At 38.9% G+C, this 16,595-nt stretch overlaps 3 protein-coding genes across 6 annotated transcripts in view; all 3 read right to left on the bottom strand.

Moving 5' to 3' along the window:
• Positions 1-2,451, bottom strand: part of rufy2 (RUN and FYVE domain containing 2) — a 20,340-nt gene extending 17,889 nt beyond the window's left edge. Inside the window, exon 1 of one of the 3 annotated variants that reach the window (XM_014001840.1) lies at positions 2,361-2,451. In XM_014001840.1, the coding sequence (XP_013857294.1) occupies positions 2,361-2,436 (76 nt within the window). In that variant the 5' untranslated portion in view covers positions 2,437-2,451. Of the gene's footprint in view, positions 1-1,140; positions 1,811-2,360 lie in introns of those variants that run through there. The other 2 variants (XM_014001839.1, XM_014001841.1) reach the window with 2 other exon arrangements.
• Positions 2,452-5,366: 2,915 nt separating this feature from the next.
• On the bottom strand, positions 5,367-7,776 carry LOC106513155 (uncharacterized). The gene is made up of 2 exons (XM_014001845.1): positions 7,203-7,776; positions 5,367-6,565 (listed from the first exon to the last, which is right to left on the bottom strand). Exons 1-2 carry the CDS (start codon positions 7,548-7,550, stop codon positions 6,263-6,265), a joined length of 651 nt encoding a protein of 216 aa, XP_013857299.1. The 5' UTR covers positions 7,551-7,776; the 3' UTR covers positions 5,367-6,262.
• A 94-nt stretch (positions 7,777-7,870) lies between these two features.
• Positions 7,871-13,458, bottom strand: LOC106513154 (uncharacterized). 2 transcript variants are annotated; one of them, XM_014001842.1, is made up of 3 exons: positions 12,897-13,458; positions 11,328-11,420; positions 7,871-8,858 (listed from the first exon to the last, which is right to left on the bottom strand). In XM_014001842.1, exons 1-3 carry the CDS (start codon positions 13,233-13,235, stop codon positions 8,520-8,522), a joined length of 771 nt encoding a protein of 256 aa, XP_013857296.1. In that variant the 5' UTR covers positions 13,236-13,458; the 3' UTR covers positions 7,871-8,519. The 2 variants fall into 2 exon arrangements, with proteins under 2 accessions (XP_013857296.1, XP_013857297.1); XM_014001843.1 differs by lacking the exons at positions 11,328-11,420; positions 12,897-13,458 and adding an exon at positions 9,551-10,445.
• Between the last annotated feature and the right edge of the window lie 3,137 nt (positions 13,459-16,595).

The following is a 16,595-nucleotide window of genomic DNA, read 5'->3' as shown; positions in this document are numbered from 1 at the left end:
TAGAAAATTTTCTAAAAGATCTACTCAAAACTGTGCAATTTCCAGCCATTTGAAGAACATTTTTCTTTTTTTTTCTTCCTTTTTTTTAAGAAAGATAGAAAGACTGAAATAGCGATTAGGATTATATTAAATATACACCAACAAAACACAGGACCACACACCCAACATCTGTCCGCTCACCAAGTGTGTACCCACCGAAGAACATTTTTCTAAATTTTTGGGATTAATAAAACATAAAATCAGTATTTTTATGAAGGTAGAACAGTGAAAACCAGACTTTAACCTGAACTTTATCTGAGATCATAACTGAAACTTCTGTCATCCTTATTTTATTTTTATTTACACACTGAGCACTAGCAATTTATTTTGACTGCATCATATTATACTGGTTTGTGGCATCTCTTATGGACAGCACCCTGAGCATTTGCCTGTACTGCCTATGCCACAGTGCTGACTACTGAGCTGTCCTGCTGCCAACTTTGTGTTTAAACTTTATTTGTGTTTTTTGTTCTTATTGTTGCTTTTCATTTGCAACTTTGCTGTTTTTATGCGTTATATAAAAGAAATTATCAATAACATAACCCAGACTAACCTGTATCATCAAGAGACTTGTACCAAATTCAAGCCTGAATGAGAAAAACTCCAAAAACTAAAGCTTAAATATCTTAAAAAGCTGAAAAGCATTATTATTTTTTGATATCTTACAATGTTTACTCGCCTACTATAAACTGCACTTGCACCAAATTATTAAATGTACTTAATTAAAAGTAATTGCTGAATATAAATATTTAAACTGGCCATATTACTGATAAGTTTCCATTCAAATGCAAATATGGTGAGAAGATGACAASAGATTATTTTTAACTCAGCATGAGGGAGGCTGAGAGAAGCTGCTGACAGCACAGCTGAGGGAACAGAATGAAAACTCCTACATCTATTGTGGTGTTTAAATAGGAGGATGTGCAACTAAAAGATAAATATGTTAAATAATCCTTCAGTAGAGTAAAAAAAAAAACAAAGATAAATGAGTCTTTCACTGTTTACACATCTGTCACACCAGTGGAGACTAGTTTCATTGGCACAGGTAAACCAGCACCTGTATCAGTCCAGTCTGGGACRAGATGCTTGCTCGTACTCTACCTTGGATGGTCCAGTCACCCGGGAGAGACGTCCTGTGTTCCGACACTTTGGGCAGGACGTGAATGCTCCCTGAGATAGTCTCGGACGCTTTCCTCGCCAAGGCGAAGATAGGACCCTGCCATCGGCCGTCGCCTCCGCCTCTCACCGCGTTGCCGCTCCCGCTGCTGGAAGGTTTGTCTCCGGAACCAGATTTCTCCTCCTGGAGCCTCAAAATCCCAAACACCTGACCTTTGTCTTTGCTGCCGTCTGCTTCAGACAGAGCCAGGTCGTGCTCTGCAGTCGATGCCATGTTCGTCCGATCCCAGAGGAGCTAGCTGTGCTCCCCGATGCGAAAACAGCACAGTTTGAAGCGTGCTAACGGTTAGCGAGCTAGCTTTTATGCACAAATTACCATCTGACCATCGCATAAAAAAATCCGTGCGACAAACCACAGGCTAAAGGATGGCAAAACTAACCAAAGCGGGGGGAAATCAACTGTCCTGGTCAAGTGTCCCCGCGGTATACGGGGCTGCCAAATCTCTACAAGGCGTCACTCCCACAGTGCGCTACAACCGGAGGCGACAGGACAGTACCGAAAACTGCCTTTTCCCCAACATCGTGTTGCTGGAGGTGTTTACAGCCAGCAAACCTGAGAGGCAGTTGACGTCTCCACGGTCCCGGTGCTGCACCCTCCGGAGGGGCGGTGTCGAAGGGCTCACGAGACACAAAAGGCAGCACTACGTAATGATTTTACAGGACCGCTGCTCTCGCGGTCTGCTGCCCCCTAACGATGAAAGCGAGAACTGCATGTCGATGTACAGATACAAGATCATTGCTGTGTATGGCAAACCGTTTGTGTATTTATTAGATATCCCTGACTTCAAACGTAATTTTCGCTCGCTAGTTTGTGACTAGAGTGCACAAATTGTCATTGTTGGTGCACTAGGTCAATAAACATTCTTACTAGTTTGTTTGTTTGTTTGTTTGTTTGTTTGTTTGTTTTTTACATTTTTTTTCATTGAACGATATTTTGTAATTGAATAGCACATTTATATGTTATACTTTGTGATCAATCCTTCCTTTTAAACCACTGGAGAATCAATCAACATTTCCAACACCATGAATGGTTTCTATTACATGTTATGATGTGGAATTTACACCCAAACGTTTTTGTAAGACATCAAGTTGACTGTTATCGTAATAGTGTTGGACATTCAAATGTCAACACCCATCATTCATACCTTGGCTGCAGGCTAACCGCTCCAGACTCTCACTGTGAGTGATGCCCCAACGATGAAGGCTCTGAGGGGAGTACATGGTGAGAGAGGGACCCTCGCCTGCCCACGGCCTCGCTGCAAGGCGGATGAGTCGTCCCACAGCGATGAAGTGGTCCAATCTGAAGAGGTTTCAAGGGATCTACTGGCAGGATTGTCAGGTTTCCTTTTTTATTTTACATCTGAAGTGAAAGTATCTCCTGCACCGTGATGGTTTACTATAACACTGTTCCAGGTTCATCCGTTTGAGCCACAAACTCAGGATCTGCACAATAGGATTGCTTCTGCTGAGGATACAGAAACAAACAAAACAAAACAAAAAAATCAGTAATTGTTTTTTTATTATTATTATTTTCAATCAGAGACTATCAAGACTCACAACAGATTTAAATTCTGCTGGCTCTGTTGATGCAAAATAAAAACGCATTGATGAACACATATTTGTAGCTTTCTCATCAATGATTCGATGAATGGATAACATTGGAGAAAGGAACTAAAAATCTGTTTATAAAAGGCTCATTTGAAGTAAACAGTGATCACTACATGTTCTGTTCCTTTACCATAGAACTCCCCTCACACAAACACGCCCTTTACTAACATGAATTATAGATGCTGAAACAGTCGCCACTTACTACGGAAAATTTCCAGATTAAATGTGAATATCACTCACCACAAATGAACATATTATATTCCATTTTTTGAATAAGCAACTCATCCAGTGGGTTTCCACCTTATCAAACTGTGTCTGAAAAAGCCTGTATATTTCTGTCACTACAGCTCCAGGAATCTGTGTGACTACAATCACAGCTTTTCCTCTCTAATCACTCAGGCCTGACCAGAGATCATATGACCAGTTCTGAACACATCTGTGCCTCTTTATCCGTTTCTCTGCTGGATGTTTTAATTTCCTGAAAGGCTGTTTTTTTTCTGAAAGCAGCTAAAACCCAGGCAATGTGTACTTATTTTATATTTTCTTTTGTGTCATTCATTTATTCGTAAGAGCAACTTCGTGGTTTATTTTTCCTGCAAACAAATAAGTTTTTTATACCTGAAAAAGTGCAACAAGAAGATGCATATAAAAAAATGACATTTTACTTTGGAAGAAAAACATATTTAAACGTTGTTATTCCGATTTAATGCRAAACAAATAGGATAAGATCCAGTATCCATAATGATTACCTTCAGTTTTCTGTTTAATATCAGACAATCTAAATTGTCAAACTGGTGAGTTTAATGCTGCATCATGCTAGCCTCTCGTCTCTTAACCACACCTAAACAATATGCATCACAGTGTGCGTTGGCACCATAGAATCACTTTACAAACACCCTGCTATATAAGAGACATCTACACCAGCCAATCAGTTCACTGCATCAGAGCCTTTTTCTGATGTTTTATTGTAGTAACCTTTCACTCTGCAGATAAAATGCAGCTTTTCTAAACATCCCCGAAGCAATGATCTTAGATTCACAGAGAAGACGCGACATTAAATCTCATATAAACTGAAGGAATATAAATGAAGGCAGCRTTCTCACTGTATAGGTTGTAAACAACTGTACGTGGTCGCTGTTCTAATCCTTATTAGATTTGTCACGCTGATTAATTAATCACACATGTTCATTACTGCAGCCTACCTCAGAGTGAAGAATCCCAGTGCTGATCTGTAGGATTTCAGCTTGTCTGCAGTCGCTGCACGTGGACAGGATGAGCCTGATGCACATCAAAGCCTCAGAGCATCAGCTCCAGCTGCTGCAGCTCCCAGCAGAAGCACGTCAGCAACGATGGACAGAAACGGATGTCTGTCGATCTGTGTTATTCCASATGTACACTGAGGCTGCAGCGTCACCACGAGTTTCTGCAGATTAGAGGCAGTGAGCCGGTTCACGCTCTGGGGATGTCACCGACACAAACCACAACCATCACCCCACACGGCATCCAATGGTGAGAAAGCAGCAAGGCTTCAGAGAGGGTGGGTGGGGGGTGGGGGGTTTAGAGTAAAACAGCAAAGATGGGAGAGAGAGAGGAGGATGAAGGAGGCTTGGGGAGGGATTAAAAAAAGATGCCAGGATTTGATTGAAATAAAAACACAGCAATATTTAAACCCACAGCTCAGCTGAATGAAATGAAGCRATGAATGAAAACATCAGTTGTGTTTTCAGCCAATCAGAGGCTGTTTGGAGGATGTCTGAGACAGGAAGTGATTGGATCATTTAGACATGAATGAGTCTGRATCAAGAAGAATGAAAATGAACTTAGTGAGGAAAATCAGGAAAGGAAAGGATATTAGTAAATTAGTGTTTGGTAGATTATTTATTTGTTGTAATGCTTCTTTGCAATAAAGTTTATTGTGGGCACCTGATTGGCAGTATCTGAGGGTACCAGAAGCTCAAAACAAGTGTCAACAACAACAGCAAAATGAGCAGAGTTTTGGTACATTTTTCATGTACTCAACCCACATACTCGGCTCTACTGCTCATCCCACAAATGTGTGTTCCTTACAAATGTGGCTCCATTTAAAAGGGAAATGAAGAGGCTTTCCAACGGTRTAAGATGTGTTGCCAAAAAGCGTTGTTACAACAAAGAAATATCCTTCCAAACACAAATTTACGTACTTATCGTGCCAAATTTACAACCCTTCAAAACTGCAGATGAGACACTAACATCTAATTATTGCACACGCATTAACATTCAAATTAGAAATACTTCAGAACACAATGGGTATTTTTATATATTGTATCTTTATCAATTGAAAAAACATTTTTGTGGTGCTTGGATTTGAAAGATTTATTTCCTCTTGGATCTTTAATACTAATAATGTAAACTGATTGTTTAAAGCACCACCTTAATGTTGCAATTTTTTCCATAAACATTTGCTAATTTGTTTATTTGTGAGTAAAAGTACTAGATTATATAACCAGGTGTTTGTGAATTGAGTGCAATATGTGGAGCAAAAGTAATAAAGGAAATCATCTCTCTGTAACCATAAAATATTTATTTTAATAATATAAATAGTAGAAAAAGCACTCTAAGAAAATAAAGTTATTTATGTAGACATTTATCTCTTGATATTTTTGGTCATTTTTCGTTGTGTATGTTGTCTTTTTGGCACTAAAAACAAAATGTGGACATCAAAACTTTAGTATGTTAAGGTAAACTAATGTGCAATGGCAACAGTAAAGTAACTTTGCTGGAGAAAAGTTTAAAAGCTACATTCATTTATCTATTTAATAAAAAAAAACTTGCTTCCTATATATTTGGAAGTTTAAGATTCATATGAACCTTAATTACATCTCTATTTCATTTGTTTTTATCTAAAAAAAATAATTTCAACATAAATTCAGAACTTGTCTTTTTCCAAACTACAGGTAAAACTTTACACGGAACAAAACACATTTTTAAACAAATATGTTTGAGCTTTCCCAAAGAGAAGTCCTGCAGTGATTAACAATCTGATGTTTTTTGTTGCTTAAACAAGAAACAAAAATAAATAAAAATTCTGTCTCAGAAACATGAAACTAYTGTTCTGAACCAAGAACATCATTGAGCGTGAGACATTCTCGTCCCGCAACTTAAGTTCATGAAAAATATCTGCAATATTCTGGAGAAAATTACAAAGATATTAATAAAAATTATTCCAATTCTGGATGGAATTAGACGCAGTCATATTCAGTACATTTCAACAAAGAATGCATGCGGTCATAAAAATAAAGTGGCTCAGCAAAACATTGTGACTTTTTAACCAGGTAATGAATTTTAGGAGAGATATGCAGTTTATAAAAATAACAATCAATGCCAAAGTATGATAAAAAATAACTATTTACAAGCTGTAAAAAATGAACACCTGAGAAACTACGACCCCCTTTTCAGTGTTTTAGTTCTCAAATTCTGCAGCATAAAGCACCTGCTGAAACTTCATCCGCACCTCCATCCTTCGTTTAATGGTGAGTCTCTTTAATGAGGGAAGAAGGCTGAGCAGAAACAGTTCGTCTTCATCTCGGAGGGCGTCTGCACAAGGCTTAGTCTGTGTGCTCGTTGGTTTTTTGCACTTAAGAGAAGCTTCGATAGTCTGAACGCTGCTTGGACTGGAATCAGCAGGAGACAAAATGGTAGTGATGACTGGAAGAGGGTTAAGCTGCTCCTTTTTGTCTTCATCTACGTCATCCATTCCTTCCTCCTGAAAGATAATTTATTGTCTCTTTAATACATTTCAGGCTCGTTTTAATTTTTTGATTATATGAACCACATACCTGTTGGCAAGCATGTGTTGTTACAAGAAATAAAACAAACACAGAGATGGGAGGGGTTTTCTTTTAATCCTGAAAGCTGAAACGTAAAAAATAGATTTGACATAAAGTCAAACTTCTAAACTTGACCAAATTAAGAAATATTTGTAGTGAATGTTTTTATTGGTCTTTTGTTTACAATTATTCTTATTTCTATTTACACATGCTATTTTTCACAATAATTTGTGTTGTTTTTCAAGTTTTTCAGGACACACAAAAACAAAACCACTTTTTTGAGATTCCTGACAAACTTGGGGGTCTATGAGGCAATTATTTTAGGAAGGTGTCGATTTTAAATTTGCTTTGTCGCTCATCAGCTGCTTTTATTTTGAAAAACTAGAAGCGGATGTTGTTAGAGGCGACACAGAAGGCGTGGGCTTGTCCCGCAATTTCGCTTGTCTAACTGCTATTTTGAATATGATCAGATAAATAAAATAATAATGTACAATAACATTGGCTGTCTCTATCGTACAACATGTGTCAAAATTTAATAAATACAGAAACGCTACTACGCTTGTCCACTCGCACCTTTGTTGTGTATTTCCGGCAGCTTTCTTCTGTTCGCGGCTGAACATGAGCACCGAGCCAGGCCAGCTGGCAGTACAGCTTCGGGATGGGCTTCTCCACCGGGTTCCCCGCGCTGTCCTCCACGTGGAGGAAGCTTCTCTTGGCGACCCGCTTCTTCGCTTTACAGAACTTGTCGCGCAGATTTCTCCACATCATCCGAACTTCTCCCTCCGACATTTCCATGACGCCGGCGATTTCTCTCCACGACAAATGCCCCCTCAGGTTGTCCTTGTAGTCCCGCCGAGACTGGTCGTACAGATTCGGATGTTTGCGCACGAGCTCCGCCAGCTTCATTTCTGTCGGATCCATGACTTCGTCCGCTCGCAGCGAAGGCTTTTCGCCAGCAGAAAACGACTTGTCTCGACTGGCTCGCGGCGGTCAGGAGGAAGTACGGTGCTCCACGATTTCAAAATAAAAGCTTTGCATACGTTTTGTTTTAATCATTTGTTTATATTCTTCCTTTCATGTGGCATAATAGAAACGCCTAAAAAAGACTAACATTCAACAGAAACAAAATGAGCCGATCTTAAAAATTTACATTTTTTTCTTTTAATGTGTGGAAATTTGTGTTTGTAGTAGCAGTACTAGATTAACATCAGATGTTTATGAATGGAGTCCAACAAATGAAGAAAAAACAAGATATTTATTTGTAAAATATACCTTGTATAAATAGCACCCTTTAGRAAAATAGCTATTTATGTGCAGCGTAATCTATCATTTTACAAGTCATTGTTTATTGGAGTGAGAATAAACAAAGAGAACTAAAATATGAAATCAAACTTACCTGCAATTTGTAAGTTCTTGATCAGAAATTTTTACTTTGCAAAAGAGAAGTTGAGAAACTCTGTCAAATATTTACCACAAACTAAATAAATGAATTGCTTGCCATATAAAGCACTTGCTCCCTATGACGCTCTATATTTGACTGTTTTAGATTCACATGGCCTCAATATTTCCTTTGTTTTATCTTAGCAAAAAAAAAAACACTTCAACATAAATTTAGAAATTATCTTTCCCACAAACGAAAAGTAAACTTTATCTAAAAGCACATTTTTAAAATGTGATGTAAATTAACGCTCTCATTGCTTATGCTGATCAAAACATTTTATATGTGTAAAAAAAATTGGGTAGTTCAGAAAAACGAGACTTTTTGACCAGATAGTGAATTTCCAAAAGATGTACACAGCATAAAAAAAACAAGTTTTTGATTTATCTTGATTAAAAAATAAATATTTACAAGTTGTAACGAATGTACATATAACAATCAACAACCTCTTTTTAACTATTTGAGTTCTCAAATTCTGCTGAATAAAKCACCTGCTGAAACTTCATCCTSACCTCCATCTTTTTTCTGTTACTCAGCCTCTTTATTGAGGGCAGCAGGCTGAGCAGAAACAGTTCATCTTCATCTCTGAGACCGGCGAGGGTGTCCGCAGAACTCTTCTCCGTTTGTGTGCTCGTTTGTCTTTTGCGTTTAAGAGAAGCGTCCACAGTCTGAAGGCTGCTAGGACTGGAATCAGCAGCAGAGAAAATGGTAGTGATGACCGGCAGGGAGTCCAGCAGCTCCTTCTTGTCTTTTTCTGGCTCTTTCTCCACGTCGTCTATTCCTCCGTCTATCTACGTGGCAGAAAMACAAGTGGTGGGGTGGGGGAGTAAGAAGGGTGACGCATTAGTTGAGAAGATAAAATTGTAAATTTTATTATCAACTAGGTTTGATTTTAAGGTTTATGATGGTAACAATGTGAAAAATAAAACATATTCTTAAATTTACTGTAAGATTTTCTGTTATTTTCTTATTATTTTTTAATCAGCTTGTTAAAGTCAGTTATCAGTCATCTTTCACCAGCTGCTATTTTTGAAATTAAAGAAAACTTCACTGGATTTTGCTTGTGAAAAAATAAAATTTTGTTTATGATTGCATAAAATGAATAACAACGTAGGTTACAATTACTGTGATTGTTTCTAGATCAGAATGTATGAATTTATTTTTTTGTTTTAGTATTATCGTTAACATGTTTGTATAGATGTACTGTTGATGTCTGTGACATAATCGCTGTTAACTTGTTATTTCCAGCAAAGGATCTATAAAGTATCCATGATATTAATAACAAGACCAGTGCATTATATCCACGGTCTCTTTTCTATGTTTTCATGTTTCTCTCTGTTTCGGGTTGAACAATAAGCTCTGAGTTCATACTCTGTGAGAAGTGAACAAACAAAGCTCTCGCTGACGTAGCAGTGAGACGTTCTTTTCTGCTGGAAACATAATCGAGGAGAAATTGACGCAGAGCTCCGCTCCTCCGCCTCACCTCCACTTCAAACACATTCATGTCGACTGTCGCCTCGCGGCTCTTTATGTAACTGTCCAGCCACTGTAAAGCAGTGTACAGAGCTGGAACGGGTTTCCTCCTCCCGCCGGGGTTTTCACGCTTCCATCTCTCTACCCTCCGCTTGGCCTTTGCAAATTTGTCACGCAGAGAGCGCCACCGTTTCCGACAGACGGACTCCTCCGTGCACAACAACTGTGAGATCTCCTTCCACGAGTTCTTCGCCATTTGACTCTCTTTGTACGGTTTGTTGGAACAGTTGTAAAGATGACTGTAATGTTTAACCGTCTCTGCCAGCTGCTCCTCAAAGTCATCCATCTCGCTAGCACAAGCTACGGCAGCGCGGTTGTATCGATATACTTCGCTGGGATCGATACATATAAACATTTCGCTAGTCKCTTACGGCAAGCCGAAAGGACCAAAATGAGCGACGGCGCGGAGCAGTCTTGATTCTCCCTCACTTTCTTCTTCTGTGCTTTTGATGCTGTACTGTCACGTGACTCAACAAGCCGAAAGGTCTGATTCAGGCAGGCAAGAAACAAGGAGAGCCCCATTGTTGTATTTATGAAACACACACTTCTATTTGAAAAAAATAGAATATGATGAAAATGTTTTTAACAGATGTTGTGAAATGATTAAGTAAAATCTCTTTAGGGGAAAAAAAAAGGTTTTTACTGTCTCAGAACAAAACATGTTATTGTGTTAATAATGTTACTTATAAACTTTAATCAGATTCTGTTCTGGCTTTTAATCAATTATTAATCTAAGAAAAAAATCACAGACACACACACACACAAAAAAGTATTGGTGATACCAGCCCCATAGTTAATAAGATTGATWGATGAAAAGGCATATAGTAGGTATGGCAAGTACATGCGCCTCATCACCTGAGAAGAAAAGACCATGGCTGATCAAGTACTTTGGGATTTAGTAGTTTAAATACAAAAATGTTCCAAGTCTCACAATAATAAGCATTACACTATGATTGTAGCGCTGCACGATGTTAGAAAATCTTGTGATGGCAATAATATTTGTAAACGTGATGACGATATCAGGTGCGATATGTCTTTTTTTTCTTTCCTACCTTCCATACTTTCTACTCTATGTGACCTTTAGCACTTTTGGCATGTTATTTGTGTCTGGTGTGAACTATTGCCACTGTTGAGACTCTGTCCTACTGGCTGAATATTGCATTAAYATGAAAAATACAACTTCAGAACTCTTCAAATACACTAGTCAACAATTATTGCATACCAAGTAGTCCTTTGCAACATGAACATATTATGCACACTGATATTGCAATGACAATATTTTGCAGCCCTAGTAAATATTAAACGAACTTATACAGCACTTTCTCAAGTCCCTATGAAGTCCAAAGTGCTTTGCACTTAAGTCATTCATTCATTCATACTGATGRTGGTAAGCTACATTGTAGTCACAGGGGCCYTGGGGCAGACTGACAGAAGCGAGGCTGCCATGCATCGACGCCACCGGACCCTCTGAACACCACCAGCAGACAAGTTGTGCGAAGTCTTGCCCAGGGACACAACGATGGAAGGAACATGGGACTGAACGTGCAACCCACCGGTTACAGGACAACTCCCCAAACCACTCTATATGTTATTTTTTGTTTTACAATCATATGGTAATATTTTGGCTAACTTATTAATTTTGCACATTTTATACTTTTGYATCATTTTTAAGCTGTTTGTTTAATGGTGTGTGGATCTATAAAAAAGATATAAAACTAAACACGTACCTGTGCCACCTGTGGTGTGGGAGACGGTGGCCCCTCCAGAAATTGTTCCATAGGGTGGTCATGTGGCAGCTGCTGAAAACCCTGGGGGAGGTACTAAAACCAAAAGCCAAACAGAATTTCAGGAGATTAGTTATGTTGTTGTCATACACAGGTTATAAGTAGCGCCCTTATGATTAATTAATTAGTTCCACCCTGATTAACACTGCAGATGCTCTGAGAAGCATGTGCAGAAATGCAAGATCGTGCGATAAAGCTAGTGATGAATCTGTAAGTCAAAACAACACAATTCATTGGAAGACCGACTCAAAATAACAGTTGAAACTGCATTGCTTTTGTTTTTCTTTTAATTCATATTTTAAAATAAAATCCACATGTTTTGTATATGCATGTGCTGCATATTTTTGATCTGTTTCTCAAACAGAAGAATAAATTTTGACAGCACTTATGTATAAATATGCCCATATATTTATTAATATGTAGTCTGTCTTTGGTGGAATATTTTGAAAATATGGATGTTGCTTGTTCCTTTTCCTGTGCAGTGTGATCTTTGTAGCTTWACTCTGCACTTGCTCTGCCGTCTGGCAAAAACAGGATCAAATCTAATTTTGGCAGACGGCTGTGCGCACGCTGACAGCAGCTCTCATTGATTAATGGTCAGAGCAGACAACGTGTAAGTTGGGGGTGAGTGTCCCCCCCCCAGATAACTGAACCTCTCACCCTAACTCTAAGAGAGAGTCCAGCTACTCATTTTGACCACTTGTGTCTCCAAAATCCTTCTTTCAGTCATTATCCAAAGTTTGTGACCATGAGTGAGGATAGGAACGTAGACTGATCGGTAAAAAGAGAGCTTTGCTCACAACAAAGACCGGAACAGCGTCTGCAATACTGAAGAAGTTGCACCGATCCATCTGAAACTCACCAATTTATATTAATCTAATAATMACTGAAACTCAGTTTGCTATTGAAGAGTCATTTTGATTTTATAGAAATGCTTGTCAGTACACATTATCATATCAGGTTTTGCCAAGGTACACTCATCTGCAGTGAAAGATGTTTCTAATAGGCAGACGCTAACCAGTGAAAGACTGTTCTACGCAGAAATTTAGCCACGATATTGTTTACATTGGCAGCGCTTCTGAACCACTATCAATGAGGTTTATGTTGAATAGAGGCGCTTCTGAACATTGACCACTATGGCACAAGAGCGTCGCCATATTGGAAGGGGCAGCCCCTTCCAATATGGCGACGCTCTTGTACCATAGTGGTCAATGTTCAGAAGCGCCTCTATTCAACATAAACCTCATTGGTTTTATACTTCAAGACGTTTCGGACGACTTTGTATCAATGACTGCTGAATTTATATTTAGATATTTTGACAGAARGGGGGGGGGGGTTGCCTTTGCCCTCCCACTGTAGCACACGTCACGCGCATGGCTAAGCTAATGAAAACAACAGTCGTGCTTTACACTCGAACGATGTTATCAGACGTTGGAAGAGATAATCCGCAATAATTTAAGATTCATAATCTACCTCAACCATTTCACTCGCACAAACGGAATTATAGCAAACCTCCACATGCGGATCAGTCATGATGCTAGCGCTCATCTCCCGGTGCTTCACGTGACCGTCCAGCCACTGCAAAGAGATGAACAGCGGAGGAACGATGACGATACTGTTCCCGTTAGGGTCTCCAGTCCGGAAAAGCATCCGCCGTTTGGCCTTCGCGAACCGGTCCCGGAGACCMCGCCAGCGCTTGCGACAGATGGACTCCTCGGTGCGCAGCGACTCGGCTATCTCCCTCCACGAGTTCCTGGTCTTTTGGATATCTTTGTAGTCCGCAGTCGTTGAGTCGTAAAGATGGCTGTACTTCCTCACGGTCTCAGCGAGCTCTTCTTCGAAGCTGTCCATCTTATCGTGAAAACAACCTGCTCCTCCTCGGAGCGGGTCATTTTTCTTTAGCGAAACGACATCGCAGAAATAAGCACGCGCTGCTCTATGTAAACAAACACGCGCACAAAGTTTTTGACCAATCAGACAATGCGGATCGTATTGTCTGCGAGACAGTTCTGATAAGCACAAGCGCGGTAGCTAACAGACGGAAGTTGCGCAATTCTCGTCACGCGAGACGTGATTTTTTTTTTCTTCTGCAAGATCTAATCAAAACGAACAGCAGAAGACAGATGATCGGGTCTAATTAATTTACTTGTTTGGTAATTTATCTTTAATTAAATAACTATTTAATAGTTGAAGTCTGATGGTTATGGATATTTTCAGTGATCCGGAACATTATAAGTGAGTTTCATAAGTTCAATCAAAAACATCTAAACTTTATTTTAAATGAATATTAAGACATTTACTTGTGAAGATTCAAGAATTTTTCTCAGTTTTAAACTGAAAAGTGTAGATTTCTATACTTTCTTGTGTGTGTGTGTGTGTGTGTGTGCGTGCGTGCGTGTGTGTGTGTGTGTGTGTGTGTGTGTGTGTGTGTGTGTGTGTTGTGTTTTTGTGTGCACTAGATGGCGTATTTGATCTTCTCTTTGCACTGCATTCATTTGGTTGTCACTGTAAACTGGTTACATGGTCCAATAAACCAATAAACGTTTTACCTGAACCTGAAAATAAATGTAGTTTAAAAACAGATAATTAGACATAAAGTATGTGACTGAGTCTGCTGATAGTCTAACATTTTGTCCAATTGTAACTAAATCATTTTTTCTCGGTTTACAATAATTTAATGTTTACTCAACCTTCATTGTAGTCATAATGAACTAAATACTATCAAGAGAAAATGGCTGTTCAAGTGTATGTTTAAAATTATCTTTAAACATGCTATCACCATAAAGAGAAAGAAGAAAGAATCATTAAGATGTTTAAAGAAGAAGCTATAAMATGTGGACCTACAGCAACTCCAATTTTTTAAAAATGCACTTTTGCTTTGATTAATTTATATTTTGCTGTAACCTAGTCAGGGTTTAGGACAACACRATGCTATCAGAAGGCCCAAATTAAAACTGGATTTAAGTAAATCATTTCGAGTAGCTGCAGCATCACATTTACAGGCTGTGATTACACCAGAGTATCAATTTTCTGATGTGAAGGTGATGGTGCGGACTTGGGACAAATCATACATTGTTTCTGCTGGGTGGGGGGTGAGGGGGGGGGGGCGTTTAGTCCTCATATGTGACAGTACAAATTACAGGGACTGCACAATGAATAACATCAATTACACGGACATCAGTTATTACCACGGGGACGTCAYGTGTGATTGCACACAGTGTTACACTGGTTATTACAGTGTAGCTGTCTAGACCATCTGTATCACAAGAGGTCCCACCGTGTTATTACTGATACCAAAAGTTTGTACAACTTCATTTATGATTATAATTTGTACATTTATTTTCTTTGATTTGGACTTCTGCCATACAATAATTACACRCAGTTCTATTAACAGGAAGGGAGGAAATGAAAGGTACATCATTTCTTTTTGACTCAGAATCATTTAAGGGCTTCTTTAAATTAGACTTTCTCATTATTAGTTTAAAAATAAGTAAAGTGTTTTCCACTGATGAATCTGTGCCATGTATATTAAAGCACATCTCAGATCAGAGGATGCTGTTTTTGTCCAGCAAAATTTGAGACACATTTTTTTTTTACGGGTGTCCTCAAGGTCCACCATCATGTTTCACTTGTTTCCCTGCTTCAACACACCTTTTTAAGTGATTAAATTATAATAATTAAGTCCTATAAGGGCTTATTCATCACCCATTTATTCAAATCAGATGATCTGGAGTAAAGAAACCTAAAAAATGCAGGATGTCGGCCCTTATGGACCAGGATTGGATTAAACTGCTACTTAGAGGGAGCTAAAGGCAAGTAACAAACCAGAAATACTAATGTAATATTTCAGTTAGGTTGTGTAATGCTTAAAAAATCATCACGTGGGAGCAAGTTTGTGTTTCTTAGTTTGAAATGAAGAGTGTTACAGAATTATCTAAATCTTCATTTCATTAGGCACATGCTCATCTTTACACTCAAAGGGATGCATGAAGAAGAAGTTATTTCAGGCCTTCAGGTGGAACAGACTGAGATCTGGAGTAAAACGCATCATGAGCTCAGCAGTGCTTCTGAAATTTTCTCTATCTTTTGACACATGAGCAGCAAGAAGCAGCATTTGAGCATTTAACACCCAAGCACCTTTTGAACCTCACAATTTGGTCTTATTGATGTGGACCGATCCAGCCCAGAGCTGTGGATGAGGGCTGACCGGTCTTTCTCTACAAATATTTTAATGCCAAGAAGTCCAGGAATTTGAACTGCTGACCTTCTGGTCAGGAGGTCACCTGCAACATTTTGCCCACTGTCCTCTCCAAATGTCTAGATGCTCTCCATCGTTCTGTTAACGTGTAACTAAAGGTTCTCATCGAGTTGATTTCTTCCTGACACGTTCTGAAGATACAAGTTAATTGTTTTGAACTTTTTTGCTGTTTTATTTCCCACRGGGTAAATTAACATCCAAATTTTTCTGAACGTGGTCTTTTGAGACACACAGACTATGCAGCAACACACACCCTCTGTGGAGTGACACATTTATCTTCAGAGGAAAGGAGGAGTGAGAGCCGAGGGAGATACTCTGCCTAAAAACAGACTGCAGTCAGGTAGTTCCAGATGAATCTGTAAGTGAGTGTCAGTCCTGAGCTGCTGAGACAGCATGAGTCCGATGATACACATCAGTGTGAGGCCAGGATCACCAAACGAGCAGTTTAATGAGACCAATCTGGACTCARCGTGGCTCTCCTGTTTGTTATGTTGTTGCCAAGGAAACAGCTTTTTAATCAGTTTTGTACAGACATGATAATCTGGATATCTGCTGAGAAAGAGACATTTTCCACCCCGAGTCATCTTGTGTGTGTGTGTGTGTGTGTGTGTGTGTGTGTGTGTGTGTGTGTGTTCTGAGTGGGAGGGCTCTTCATGAATAATGAATATTCAGTTTTCACCTCAGCAGCAAATTCATCCCTTTTCAAACTCAAGTGCCGGGTGTGTGAAGTTGAGTATTTGTGGGAAAATCAAATTTAAGAAAAGGATTTGGAGAACTTATCACAGAGTGCGCGTGAATGTCTCTCTGTGTGTGAGTTCAAGACTAAAGGAATATGAGAACAAAATGCATCAAATTTAAAACATCCTTGTTGAGTTATTATTTATTTATATATGAATAGAACATTCTCAAGACTCAAACTTAGCATCAAGTTGGAGTGTTATTTTATTATTAAG

This window comes from Austrofundulus limnaeus, unplaced genomic scaffold (genome assembly GCF_001266775.1).
Source record: "Austrofundulus limnaeus strain Quisiro unplaced genomic scaffold, Austrofundulus_limnaeus-1.0 Scaffold10, whole genome shotgun sequence".
NCBI lineage: Eukaryota > Metazoa > Chordata > Actinopteri > Cyprinodontiformes > Rivulidae > Austrofundulus > Austrofundulus limnaeus.
The sequence above is the reverse complement of the archived record's forward strand: the minus strand, read 5'-3'. Positions and strand labels throughout refer to the sequence as shown.